A 14,127-nucleotide genomic window follows, 5' to 3' on the forward strand; every position below is an offset into this window, starting at 1 on the left:
CACAGCTTTTTTCCTCTCTCCGTCGCATCCTTCCCGATCGGGATTGCACGTTTGACGACGAAAAGTCGGCCAGAAACGAGGCAGCACGTACCAGGACGACAGGCAATGCGAAGCGGGCGCTGGATTCCTATAAAGATCGATCACGACTCGACTCCCGGCCTCTGGATTCAATCTCGGTCGAACTCTCTCCATCACCGCAAGCACCTTTGAAGGATACTGAGCATTGGTAAGCCGTGTCAAAGTATCTGCTCTCGTTCCGACTGTTGAATCGACTGGACCCGCCCTTTCCAGAACCCGCATCGAAATGCTGGATATCAATCGAATCACCCAGCTTGCTACTGAAGCTGCAGAAGAATCGGGATCGGAAATCACTTGGAAGGAAGCCGAAGCGAGAGCAATGGAACCAACCAAGAAGATCCTCGAGCTCCTCGACCTCATCCTCCTCGACCTCATCCTACCACCGATCCACCAATCGCCTCCCTCCCTGCAGTCCCTGCAGTCCCTGCAGTCCACCGAGCGCTCCAAGCTCGATCTCACTGAGTACATGCGCTCGAAGGGTGAACAGCTGAGCTCGCAACTGCTTTCCGGTATCATCGACAAGTTCCCTGAAGGCCTCGACATTCTCTCTGAGGCGTCGACGCGGTCGCATGTCGAAGCGGCAGTTTACGTCAACGACCCCCTGCTTGGAGTCTTTCGGGAGGCGTTTACCGCCGTCACCGGGAACAAGGATTTTGTCAATCCTGTGTCAGCCTCGACCTCGGCAACATCCATCTTTCTGTCATACCCCCCTGCCTCCAAGCAGAAGAAGACTTCGGTTGTCGATCCAACTTCGGTTGTCGATCCAACTTCGGTTGTCGATCCAACTTCGGTTGTCGATCCAACTTCCGTTGTCGATCCAACTTCCGTTGTCGATCCAAATTCGGTTCCTTCGATCACCGAACTCGATGCATGGACCTCGAGGCTGCTGAAGAAGCAGAAGTGGGCCCGAACTTACATAGCAGACGTCTGGCCTGTTCAGATGAGGATTCCTTATAGGGATTCGAAAGCAGAATCATCGCCTACCTACATTCGGCACACCTTTGGTGGTGCTAACGGCAAAGTCAGGTCGAAAGTTAGGTCCATTATCGGTCAAGCGATCCTGTTCCGGTATACAGGTACGTCCGCGCCCGGACAGAACGCGCGCCGAGCGAATCGCTAACAAAGTGTTCCGTCTACCCGCGAACCTCACTATTCAGTTCATACCATCGTACAACGGCTGATCAGCGGCGGGGGGACGGTCAATGTCTTCTCCGGAGCTTACGCTCGACGCGCCTTCGAGGCGGCGCTCGACGTCGTAGCGAACGACGATAGCGTATCCATATACCGTGCTACTACGCCTGTATACACGGTCGTCTACAAGAGGTCGATCAATCTATTCATACCCCACCTCAGCTGCGTGCGGGTAGTCACTGCAACAGCTGCTAATGCCTATCGTATCGATGCGACATTGTCCTTACTGAGACTTGTCGCCACATGTGCGACAACACGCATGGCTATCGTGGATTTCAGTGAGTGCCGCATGGCCATCACGGGAGGACTCGAGATCCCTGAAGGGCAGCTGGAAGTGGCCGGGGCCGACATCATCCGAGCGAGACGCAGCAAGACGGCGGCCGAAAAAGCCGAACAACGCATCGCTTGGCACCACGCAAAGGCGGCTGCTATCATTCGAGCTTACACAGCTCGACAACTCAGGAATCGCGATCCGGCGATTCGCGCAGCTCGACGACTGAAGGAGCAAGACCCCGAGTACCGAGCTCGCTGCCGCGATCGTGCTCGCATTCGTCGATACGATCCCGAACTTCGCCCTGCCTACCTCGCTCGCTGCCGCGATCGTGCTCGCATTCGCCGATACGATCCAGAACTTCGCCCTGCCTACCTCGCTCAAAAGGCTCAATACGCGAGAGCTTACCGACGCAGGAGCGCCCACGCCCGAGCATACGGGAGGGCCTACGGCCAACAATACAGGTAGGTTCAGGCATCAAACCCGTCCGGAACACGATCGTTTCGCTAACAAGATGCTCTTGCGTTCCTACCTTAGGCAGCGGCCCGACAGAATCATCGCGGAAAGGGAGAGGTCTCGCCGTAGACAAGCATCGAGGGTCTATACGCCAAAGACGCTTGCCAAAGCTAGAGAGGGCGCTTTCAAATACTACTGGAAGAACAAGGACAAGGTTCTCCAAAAACACGCAGAGAGGCGAGCTCGGATCAAGGGAGACGAGCAAGCGTACCAAGCCGCCCGCGAGCAAGGACGAAAATGGAGCCGTGCCTCGTATGCAAAGCGTGCAGAGAGCATCAACACGAAGAGAAAGCAGGCCCGCAACGACATCAAGGAGAACGACCCGGAACGATATGCGAAGTCTCTCGAGCAGTCCCGCAAACACGCGGCGAAGTCTCATGTCAAGAAAGCGGCCGCGAAGCAGACGCTAAAGACGGAGAATCCGGACGAGTGGGAACGACAACAGCAGAAGAAGCGCGACTACGAGAAAGCTCAACATCAAAAAAAGCGAAGTCCCGCCGCCATCGCCAATGCGGAGCTGAGAGCGCTCAAGCAGTCGGATCCCGATGAATGGGAACGACAACACAAGGTGGGTTTCGTAGAACCAGGTGCAGTGAGGATTCGAATGATGACGGGGTTCACTATCCCGATAGGCCAAACAACGAGACCAGAGGAGGGCGGCTCTCATCAAACGTCAAGCGGCGAAGGGGAAGACCGTTGGGCCTCCTAGGAAGGCTTCATCTCGCAAAGGAAAGGCGCCGATTCGGTGAAGGATAGCATCAACATCCCCCTACCCCGCCTCTACGTCGTCAACTGGCATCGACGCAAGTGACGGTTTCATGATTTCGATCTCGATTCTTCTCTACGTTATAATCCACCTTCGTATCTGTACTCTCGACTGTCTTACGCTCGCACTAATCACGATTGTCGTCGACATAGACCGCATGATCCGAATCCACTTATGCAATACGATATCGATACGCAAAGTTTGTGGGAGTTCACAAAGTAAACAAACGGTCGCTTTTTTAAACAGCGTGAAAGTCACCCCGCCGACCGTTGTTTTTCGCTCGATCGGACGTCGATTTCAAACGACACTGCCGCGGATCTGGGTTCCGTATGGTTGAAGCGGTATGCAGCTACATGCAGATGGGGTTCGAGGCATGAGCGATCCTAGCGATTTTTCGCACCATTAGCTGGGAGACGAACGAAACGGCAACATGAGCCAACCGGATCACAGCTGATATCATATCACCATGATATCACGATCGCCATATAGATGTTTCCGACATGCCAGTCATCCGCCGAGGTCAGGGTCGAGAGCCAACGACACGTCAAAGGAGAGGCCTAGCATTCGTGGCAGCTCGAGCCCATCCATATTCGCAAGCCTGAAAGTGTCGTGCTCCATCGTCGAACGCAGCCAGCGAGCAGAGTTCAGTCCATCGTCCAAGAATATCATGTATCATCCATAGGCCTATGAAGTATCATCGGATTGCGAGGGTCGTGACCGAATTACTGGTTGATCGCTATCGAGTCGACGACCTCGCGACGATATCAACCACGAAGGAACGAGGAGGTTGTGGCGGACAACTAAATTGCCTGTGCAATTTAGTTGCTTCCGGAGTTAGTCCCGATTCCAACCTCGACCACACAAAATCAGAAATTCGTGCCAACAGCCGTGACCTACGCACTGTAGCTACGTGCCTACACACGACAGGGGCTGCCAGGGTTGGATAGAGGCGGTATTGCCATCCAAACCTCCAGGTTGGAGCGTTATCTCGCGACGTTCATCGAGATGGTCATTTCCTGCGAAGTGACCGAGTCTCCCCGCTTGTAGGCGACGCATCGTCAAGACTTTGCGACCTCGACCTCGACTCATTTTCAGACCGCCCATGTTCCCCTCGTCACGGTCATGCGATTATATCATACGAGGCCCCGAAAACAAAAGAAAGAGGGACAAAACATGCAAAGCGCCAAGGCGGTTAATCGATACAAGCTGTCGTGTCATGCGGGTCATTCTAGATATCTGTTCGGAAGTGGGGGTCTACCAACGCTGGTAGCCCTTTTGCTCTCCACCCGACATCTCGTAGCCTTCGTTCGAGGGCGTACCGGGCTGGACCGACGAGTATCCCTGGACCCCAGACGCCGCGTTCTCCTTGTCGGCGGCGTTGAGGGCGGCGGTGGCTACGTGTCGCAAGCGAGTCAGTCGATGCAAGTCAAAGAGGTTGCCAGAATCGAGACTCACGATCGGAAATACCGGCTCGGGTTCCCCAACCAGTCTCGTGCAAGGTGCACATGGCGTAAAGTTTCATAACGGCGCTATCCACGTCGACGGCGTCGTTAGCTTGTTCCGAAGCTTCAAGGCTTTCGCCAGCCGACTCACAAATAGTAACCAAAGGCGATGAACGCAGGGACGTAGACGATGTGCTTCGGGTTGTTCCACAAATGCGGCAGCAATTTCAAGGTTCTGGTCACCGTTAACCAGACAATGTACTGACAGATAGCGAGCAAGACGTGTCAGCCACAACGCCCGCTAAATCAACTCGACAAGCTGAGCTACTCACCGACACGACGATCCTCCAGGCCGGCAAATGATATCCGCCATCCTCGACCGCCCTCGTACTCTTCCACAACAACACGCAGACCAACGCCGGCCCGGCGAGCAAGGTGAACGGGTTGATGAACCGATCGATCATGCTGTACGCCACGTAGGGGTGTTTATGCCAGACGTGCCGTTCGGTGACCAGGCTTCGGAAATCGCTCCTGACGGTGTTTCTGGTCCAACGGAGGACCTGCTTGAGGAACCTCCAGTTCGGTTTCATGGTGGACAACAGCTCGGCTTCTTTGCAGACCTGGACGTAGGTGTTCCATCCGTGGCTGACCATCCAGCGGGTCAAGAACTTGTCGTCCCCCGAGTTCAAGTGATATTTGCCCATCCAGAAATCGTGGGTGAAGCCGTGAATGAATTCGGGATCCTTGAGGATGACGGTACGGTACGCAGCGGTCCTTCCGGACAAGCACGGGATACCTCCGTCGATATGGGTCGAGCTCGAGATCTCGATGTTCCTGATTGTCAACCTGAACGCGGCCAAGACTTCCCAAACGGTCATCCTCGTCCCGCAGGGTTTGACCCTTTGACCCGTCCCGACACCCCCGACCTGCTGATCCTCGAAACAAGCGAGCACGTAGGGCAACAGGGTCGGCGGCCAGATGGCATCGTCATCGGCAAAGACGATGATGTCCGTGGTAGTATGCCTGATCCCGTGAACCATCTGCAATCGCTTGTTGGCCAGCGGGACGGTCAAGACTCGGATCTTGTTCGGGTCGACCGAGTTGGCGAGCTCTTGCAAGGGCCCCTTCATGGTTTCCTCGGTGACGATAATGATCTCCTTGGGGTTTCCCTCGAGCCACGAAAAGGCGGCCTCTACGGGCCACAGGGCAGATCGTATCAGCCTAACTTGGTGTAGGAAGTCTATCTACATCCTCATATCCGAGACTCACCTCGGAACTCCTCTCCAGCATCAATGGTAGGCACAATGATCGTCACATCCTCGCTAGCGATATACGTCGGGTTCTCTGGCAAGGGGACCGGTCGGTAGACGAAGCTGGCGATGAGTCGGATGCAGTACCTATTGGTTCGACGAGAGCAGAGATGAGAATATGCTTTCGAATCAGCCTATGTGTTCGGACGAGCAGTAAATGGCCGGACACAAGCTTACCAGAGGTATCTAAACAGTGCGATTCCAGTAGAGGCGAGTGTCAGTTGTTGGTCTGTTCATATTACGAGATTGCAACCAAGGGCATACCGATAGAACCTAGATATGCCATGACGACGAGCTATAGGTCAGCTACATAAAATCCTCATCCAGGTCGAACACGACAACTCACCCGATGATCCCAAAAGGCACGAACACCGGGACTGTCACCCAAGATCGAGCATACCTCCCCACGTATCAGCTTCAAGATCTACTGCGCTTTGACATAACACACTCGAAGCTCACACTTGTCGGCGGTCAGATAACTGGAAAGAACGTCGAAAACAAGGACACACAGACGAGAGCGATTCAGTTTGGATTCATTCCTCACGCGACTGCGGAATTTCCCCGCGCAGCAGCGAGACGAGAACTCACAGCATCGTGCGATTATGTCCAGTCGGCGAGATCCAGTCCGATCAACAATTTGTGATGGGTTCTACGATCTATGTACGATAGATGAAAGATCTGCACGAGCAGCCGAGCTGTTGAGTGTCCGTCGAGATGTGATGGGCAGGTGGCTATGCAGCGAGTGTCTATCTTTGGTTCAAATCGGCGGCGGGCGAATGAATGTTTTGTTTTTGAGCCAGCGGGCCGGGGATTATTGGGTAACGAGCGTGGTTGTCGAGGGGTCGATGACGATGAGGGTGATGTTGGTAGCTCTTGAGGTGGTATGTGATGTAGGTTCTGAACTGTGTGTCGTGAACAGACGTAGCTGGCGGTCTTGTTGGTGGACTCTGGTTGATATATAGTCGCCCGGGGATCAAGCGAAGGGATCGTCGACCTGGTCGACTCGGCGAATTCGTGCGTTTGTACGACCCAGGGTGGTCAGCTAGCGACGTCACCAGACTATGTGGGATCCCGTGGATTATATCGAACCTGGTATCAAGAAAGAGTTGCTATAGTTATGGGGGTATCGTTAGGACCGAATCGTTGTGTTGACAACTTTTGATGATGCAGGGATGACCTGTTCACCTGCATCTTCCCGGAGCCCTCGGGGATTTCATCACGAGCCACGGTCTCGCTGCCCGGGCACGCTTTTGGCACGCCAAGAGACGCCACTTTGCTCATATTTCGCAGCCAGTTACTACTGTTTCTGCTGCGATTACGGACGTTTCAGCTTGGAGGACTACTGGCAGCGAGCCTATCTCGGCTGACCCTTACCAACATATCACTTTACGAGACTCCTATGGCGTGCACCGATATCTCAAGGCAATTGAAATATCAGCGCTGCCACAGGAACGCGAACGGGAAGCCGAGCGCGATGCGCTGTGCCGGCCGTCGAGCTGTCCTGCTCGCTCCCGATCAATCGGCAATCGTGGCTCTGATAGAAGACAGACGACGCACTTTTATCGATCACGAACAATTGGTATGTCCTTTGCCGAGATATGCAAGAAAGCCCCCGCTCAAAGACCATTCACTGCACAGCATGCAGGCAAATGGCAGGCCAACCCTAATCCAGGCTAGACTGTTGGCTGGCAACCTGCTAACTCTCTGGGGCAACAAAGCGGAACCTGAGCCCCTGTCAGGTCCACGACCCTGCGCTGGTGGTCGTCTCGATCGGAAAAAAGTTATATGTGGATGAGCCTGCTAAGATACATGTTACCTTCGACCACTTCATATGCGATACCGTTTCAAGACCTTTTTCTACCGCATCACTAATGTCTTTGACAATAGCCTTAACCTCAATACGTGACCTTCCGGTCATGTGGGTTTGATCCAGAGATGTACTTGCTGCAGCGATCTTCGTGCAACTCAAGTTGTTGGCACATGCAGAAAGTAACAAAGTGGTCCTGATAAGCTTATCGCTACGAAGACCTCAAGTCAAGAAAAGCGTCACCGAGTCTGTACTTGGGGTCGAATGTGACGAAACAATCTTATATGGGCAGTGCATGAATCCAACCAGACAACGTCTTGGAAAGCTCTATCGGATCCTTACATCGAATCCCCCCCTCCTTCCCCGGACCACGCTATGACAGTCTCAGAGATCTAAAGACCTATTCCCCTGAAGACTCCGTGGGACGGAACGTGGATGTGGAACAGCTTTTGACCCCGCCTTCATTTGATATTACCTACGAGCTAGGCCAGTGATACCCCCAAGATTCATCCCTTAAACAGAGACAACGGGACTGATGACGATCAAAAGTCTGCCCGTGCAGAATTCTGCTTCGACACCGTCAGGAAAAGAGATCCAATGGAGCCGTGGCAGAGCAAACCACTCTTGAACAGTATACGGTCTTTGGTTGCGGCGCAAGCCGACCCCGGTGGGGCAGCTATCGGCGCAGCAGGCCGCGCTTCTGCAGGTCGAAGACTTTTTGACACAACTCAGAGCTCAAGAGCCACAGGCCATTTTCTACACGGACCGAACGGCTAAGGAGGTCTTGACACTCCTCGTCAAGGCCTTCGGGAACGATGCCCATGTGTCGATCCGCTCAGACTCGTTCTCCGGCTCGGTCCATACGTGATCGTTGCAGATAATGCTATTGATGACGTGCTCATTCGGACAGCGTATCAACCAGTCAAGGTCTCATGGCCAGCAAAGCCGCGCGCACGGGGCAGAGCCGTCATATAGGCATCTCCTTTTGATACAACCCTCACGTCAACCTCGGATGGACCCTTTCGTCCCCCTCGCCTCCTGCTTGGGTATCGAGCCTATGTCCATGCCCTTCCAGGTTCTCATACCACTCTCCCGACATTCCCGCCTTGCCACGATCGTCCACGCTGAATGGTCCTTTTATCTTCCCGGCAAAGTTCTGCTTGACGAGCTGCCGGAACTGGCTGACGGGGTCGATGTCCATCTTGCTGCATACGTAGGTAAACCATCGATGTCCGGTAGTGACATGAGTGATCTCATCGAAGTGGATGATCTCCATCATCTTGCTGCTCGCGATGTCGCCGGCTTTTTCAAACTTTTTGATCGTGATCGGGTTGACCTGCGAGCGGGATGATGTAAGGCCGGGCTCGTCGATCGAATTTTGCATGGAACCAGCTGTACTCACATCCAGACCCCTAGCCTCATGTACCAGATGGATGATAGCTAGCCTCGCCAACAAGTCATCCTGCGTATCCAGCGCGCTCTCCCACAGACCCGCATGGACCGTATGGGCGCCGTAATATGACCCGAGCTCTTCTAGACGAGTCTTCAACAACGAGAAATGTTTGGCCTCATCCTCGGCTACCTGCAAACAAGGTAGGTATTGTATCAGGCTGGTACATATCGGTGAAGGTGGAGAGTGAAGGTAAGGGCGCTTGCCTTAGCCCAGTCCAAAAAGAATTCCACTGGCAATCTTTCCCCGTCGATTTCGAATTCAGCATATCGAGCGATTATATCCCAACTGTAGAGTAAGAGCCGTCGTCCAGATCAGCGAGCCGAATCAGGATGTCTTTGACAATACGATGATTTTGAGACGTACGCAAGATCGATAGCCCATTGCTCGATGTTCGCCAGGGCATCTACAAGGTCGACTCAACTCCAAGTCAGAAATACAACGATCTCGGGCCTCACCGAGACAAATACTCACGAATCATCAATATCCTACTCTTCTCGTTCCCACCCTTCCCCCTCTTGCCTCCTATCCAGGGCTCGACCTCCTTCAACCCTTCCCTCGGCGGTGTAAATCCGCGGATACCTTCACCCTCGTATCTAGCCTTATCGAACGTCTCACGAACGAGCGAAAGGTCCTTTTTCGTTGGGAGGATACTCTGGAAGGTACCTTGACGGAGTGCGCGGTTGGCCTGGCGGGTGAGCTCGATCTTGTGCAAGGGGTTGGGAGTGTTGAGGATCAGGATGGCTGCTTGTACGAGCGTTCGAGGTAAAGGTGGGAGTTCGGTTGAAGAAGACGTCGCTTTGTTGACCGTAGGTTTCCTGCTGCTATTTGCTATTGATGTTACTTCATGATGCCTTGCCGGAGGTGGATCGGCAAACTCTTCGCTGACCCCTTTGACCTCGACAACCTCCCACTCGTCACCCTCATCCAGCTCTGGTCCTTTCACCCACACATTCCCCTTTTCGACCTTGACGTCGTAGACACATGCCTGAATCCCCACAGGACTTTCACCAGTGACCAGGTCAAAGTCGTAATGATGCCATGGACAGGTGATGGTTCGGCTTCCAATCAGGTCTTCGATGTCTTCCGAGGCTAGCTCCGGAGCGAGGGCGATATTGAGGGTACGATCGATAAGGTCCTGCTCATTCTGGTCAACATCTTCTACGTCCGGTGACACATTCTCTGATCGTGACACTTCCTCCTTGGAGGGATCGACGCTGAGGGGTGCATGCGAGAGAGGGGCTCCCATATGCGGACAGGTCGACTCCATGCAGTAGAGCTCCGGGGTACCATCTTCGACGAGCGGACTCAAGCGGAAGAGCAAGAGTCGGTGATATTGGTTGGACGAAGACTGTGTTCGCAGTGTCAGAGCGAAACGTGTATGGGTGGAGAGGTGCGAAAGTTGGCAGATGCTACGATCGAGGGTGGTCAGGGATAGTTGTTGCCAAATGCTAGGCTTGGGCGATCTATACTTACTTGACATAACCACCGAGATCGGCCATCTTCAATCGTATCAGGATCCAATCTAACTTATGTACCTGTATCTATTGTTGTATCGCCACGGCTAGGATGGCTAAGACTGCTATTATGACCTTTATGATAGCTATATAGCTATGACTGAACAGCCAAATAGCCAATCTCGTTCAAAAGTCGCTACCCGAGCTCGTGATCCGGAACCGAAATTGTTTCGGAAGCTGATCAGCGGACTCGCGGAAGCATATCCGAAGCGCCTCTGGCGGATCTGGCGTTTGACCTCGGCTGGATCGCCATATGCCTCGGGCGCAGGTAGGCAAGGGTGAGAATCGGTCAAGATAGGCGAGGCAGGTCGGGTATAACATGTTCTGTGAGAGGTATAGAGGTGCGATAGGTGTCATGCGCGAAATGATACATCGTTCGGACCGAAGCGCCTAGTGTAGCTTGCTTTTCGGTAACGGACAGCCTGTCTCGAACTCTGATCGAGCCATGCGCCATGAGCAAGCTGCGCGCTGTGCGACATGAACCAGGATGTACCCTTTGTGTGCGAATTAAAGCGCATATCCCGAGCTCGAGCGCGAAAATGAACGGTCTTCTGGACAACGCCGACTAGATTCGCCATGTTGTAAGACCAGCCTGATGGGCCATTCTTGGGATCATCCCCCGACGCGTAGGATGGAAGATCCCGCGGTTTGATAGCGCCGTCGCTGATGGTGAGCCTTCAGACCCAGCTTAACATGCGAAGTTTGGCAGCTCGGATACGGTGGGTCAAAGATGAATTGGGTTGTCGTCGAGCTTTCGGGTCACCCTCGTCAAAGCAACGGAGCGGCAGCTGTTTGATGCAAGGCATGTCGACCCCCAGAGTGAACATCCTTGCCGTCTAGACCTGGTTTAACTGGTTTGAATATGTCAGCTCATCGCTTAAATCTGACAGGTCAGAGAATAGCTGAGAAACCTCGAAGAGGTAGCACATATCTCAGGAGCGAATACACATTCGAGGTATTCGAGTGAGATGAAACGCAAGCACTCATCGACCCCGAACTATCGATCGACTTGTTTATCGATCTTGCGACAAGACTACCACAGCAGCCAGTCAAAGTTGCATCGATGATCACTAGGCACCTCGGACGATGATCCGGAACAACCGAAACATCGGTTATCGATCCGGGCCGGTTTCGGGTCGGCTGTCGATCCGGGCGGATCTCGAGTTGAACATCGTTTCGACATGTGCGGTATTCGGATGAGTCTCGGATGAGACCTTGTCAAGTGCTCCCCTTCGTCTTTAGTCCGACAGGGTCGCTAATCCTCTCTACTGACACTAGCCTGTGCTGAGGGCGACTCGGCTGTTCTGTACTGACCCTTCTCGGGATAATTACGAACTGACGAGGAAGATGTTCAAGGCCCTCTTCAAGTCCTTTTGGCAGGGCGTCTCGATTATCCGCATTCCCGACCCAAGGCGTCCTGCCCCAAATGGAGGACGAATTATCGAGTCGACCCACCGCTTCGTCCTCGACCTGTTGGAATTCGTTCAGGTTGACGGGCTGGACACTTGCGCACGTCTTCTCGTCTCTTGGCTTGGCTGCCTGACCGGAGTCCTTGCGCTACCACCGGAAGTCGTGAGAGCCGGGGCAAAATTGGACCTGGACGACAAAGCCCAAGACGTCAAGTGGATTGCCAAAGCCTTGATCCTGTTGACCCAAGGAAGGTGCTCCAGGGGATAGACATGCTCATGGGCAGGGCGGCTGTGTGCTTGCAGTTGTCTTTGGACCTCCTTCCTGACCTTGTAGGCAATGAATTTATTATGAGCCAACTGCTCAGCCTTGAGGAATTCCCCATTTGAGCGACGCTTCTGGTGTCTTGGCTGGGTTTGGCCTCAGATGACAAGTACGTTGACGCTCAGCCCAAATCAACTGCCAATCGTTAATAGGTGTGGACAGTGTACAGTGGCCAAAACACTGTCGCGTATCTCCCTCGCCCCAATGAACTGCGGGATATAACCATACCCGATCAACACCTTCAGCAGATGTCTTTCGAAGCCAAACTTCGAGGCTAGACTAGGAGGAACGGACAGATCGGTCGGTATTATCACAACAAATAGATCTAACCGGCGTCCCAACTCGATACTTGTATTCTGTCCTTTTCTCTTATCGTCTTTCTGTGTTGTCTTCCCTCCAAAGTTGTCTTCCTATAATATCAAGAGTCTTCCGAGAATGATAGATGATTTTCTCGTCGACTCGGGCCAGGAGGGACGTATCGCAAGTCGAGTCCAGGGTGCCCATCTCGATCCCTAGGGACACACACGATCTCCGTCTATGAAGCACCATTTATTCAGTCTCGTTCACGTCCAACGAGCTGTAGAGTGAGGAGCGGCGATAGTCTTACCTGAAAGTCTATCAGGGGAGCAGAGAAATTGGCTTGTAGCCCTTGGCCTCCGACCCGAAAGCTGAAAAAACCGTCATAGCGTACTGCTCCACCCCGAGATGGGGGTGATGGCCTTCGAGAGAATGGATGACGAGCTCGATCCCCGATCGGGCAGTTTGAGTTGTGGGTCTTTGCGTGTGACCTGGAGAATCCGACGAGCGATGTCTTCAGCATAATACCATGTGGAAGGGGTACAGCGTGTTTTCGAGCGACGTCACTCAAACTATGTTCTCGCCAATATCGGGACGGTGAACCGGAAGAGGGAGTTTACCGACCGGTAGGACTGTTTTCAGCGTTGCCGACCTCGAGTATTTCTTCCGTATTGGCTCACCTCTAGCTTCGCGGACGATGTAAAAAGACGTCGTCAGTGAACAGTGATCTGTGTAATCTCGATCTTACGGAGTCGTCCCCGTAGCCATCGATAAATCTGTGACCTGAAAGCGCATTACATCCCCCAATCGTCATACAACATGGCATAAAGTAACCGTATCGATTCTGAACTGAGTCCTGCATAGGCCGAACCACACACCTTCTACGTCTTTGCATCGACAGAGGTACAGAGGGCTTCGTGCACGAACCTCATACAGCGCTTAGCGTTGTCGCCGTGCAATCGATGATATTTCGCCCGCCCGCCTCGTCACCTGCTCTCTCTGTTCAAGCCTGTACGTCATGTCTCTGCCAATTGTCCCTTGCCCCTGAACATGTCCCCGGATGGCCCTGAGCAGCGTTGGGGATAGGTCAAACCTGCCAAATAATGAGCTGATCCGGGAGGTAGGATGAAAGCCATTACGTACACCTCCATATGGTCTGCCAGTAGTCTCACCTCTCTATGTCTCTGTGTGTAAACCTTATTCCATCATTTCATCATCAACCATCAACATCTCGACCCCGTCAACACAATCACGACTCGACTACCATCATTCCGACAGAGAGACACATCGAATCAACTCACGACAACTGAATTCATACACACTTTACACTCGTTTACAACCACCTAGTCCTAGATTCGACACATCCCCATTTCCTTTCCCGTTCGGTCGACCTGCAGGAAAGACAAAGGAACCGACCTTGAACCTTTACGCGTCACGCGAAACTCGACCTCGCCCCATCGCCTTCTGATCAACGATTTTTACCGCCACACGACAATAAGCCAAGTCTCTGCTACGATAGCTACTGTACCAGTTCATTCGTCGAAGGAAAATAGGACGAGGATAGACGAGCGGGTCCGTTTGAAGGAGACGGTGATGATGGCGAGAAGGAGGATCATAACAAACAAAACACCAGCCATGGGGTCCTTTTCCCCATCTTCTTCTTCGCCTTCTTCCTCGCCAACAACATCAAGACGTTCGTCTGTATCAAGGCAGCCAAGGTGCATGGAGATTTCACGAAAGCTGCCAAATGT

General features: G+C 53.3%; 3 protein-coding genes across 3 annotated transcripts; 1 reads left to right on the forward strand and 2 right to left on the reverse strand.

Annotated features, from left to right (window-relative positions):
• The first annotated feature begins 267 nt into the window (after window positions 1-267).
• On the forward strand, window positions 268-3,244 carry HD553DRAFT_356348 (uncharacterized protein). The gene is made up of 4 exons (XM_046183846.1): window positions 268-1,154; window positions 1,236-2,004; window positions 2,078-2,624; window positions 2,689-3,244. Exons 1-4 carry the CDS (start codon window positions 305-307, stop codon window positions 2,803-2,805), a joined length of 2,283 nt encoding a protein of 760 aa, XP_046036336.1. The 5' UTR covers window positions 268-304; the 3' UTR covers window positions 2,806-3,244.
• An 832-nt stretch (window positions 3,245-4,076) lies between these two features.
• Window positions 4,077-5,660, reverse strand: HD553DRAFT_272796 (glycosyltransferase like family 2-domain-containing protein; the record flags this gene model as incomplete). Its single annotated transcript, XM_046177782.1, has 5 exons — window positions 4,077-4,216; window positions 4,278-4,351; window positions 4,416-4,525; window positions 4,597-5,456; window positions 5,534-5,660. Coding segments are annotated over 5 exons (1,311 nt in total), but the record flags the coding sequence as incomplete, so codon positions are not given.
• Window positions 5,661-8,378: 2,718 nt separating this feature from the next.
• HD553DRAFT_328950 (uncharacterized protein) lies at window positions 8,379-10,333 on the reverse strand (the record flags this gene model as incomplete). The annotated part of the gene is made up of 6 exons (XM_046181898.1): window positions 8,379-8,717; window positions 8,784-8,963; window positions 9,038-9,119; window positions 9,198-9,237; window positions 9,306-10,243; window positions 10,308-10,333. 6 exons carry the CDS (start codon window positions 10,331-10,333, stop codon window positions 8,379-8,381), a joined length of 1,605 nt encoding a protein of 534 aa, XP_046036338.1.
• Window positions 10,334-14,127: the final 3,794 nt, after the last annotated feature.

This window comes from Filobasidium floriforme (genome assembly GCF_021052385.1).
Source record: "Filobasidium floriforme strain CBS 6241 chromosome Unknown HD553scaffold_12, whole genome shotgun sequence".
NCBI lineage: Eukaryota > Fungi > Basidiomycota > Tremellomycetes > Filobasidiales > Filobasidiaceae > Filobasidium > Filobasidium floriforme.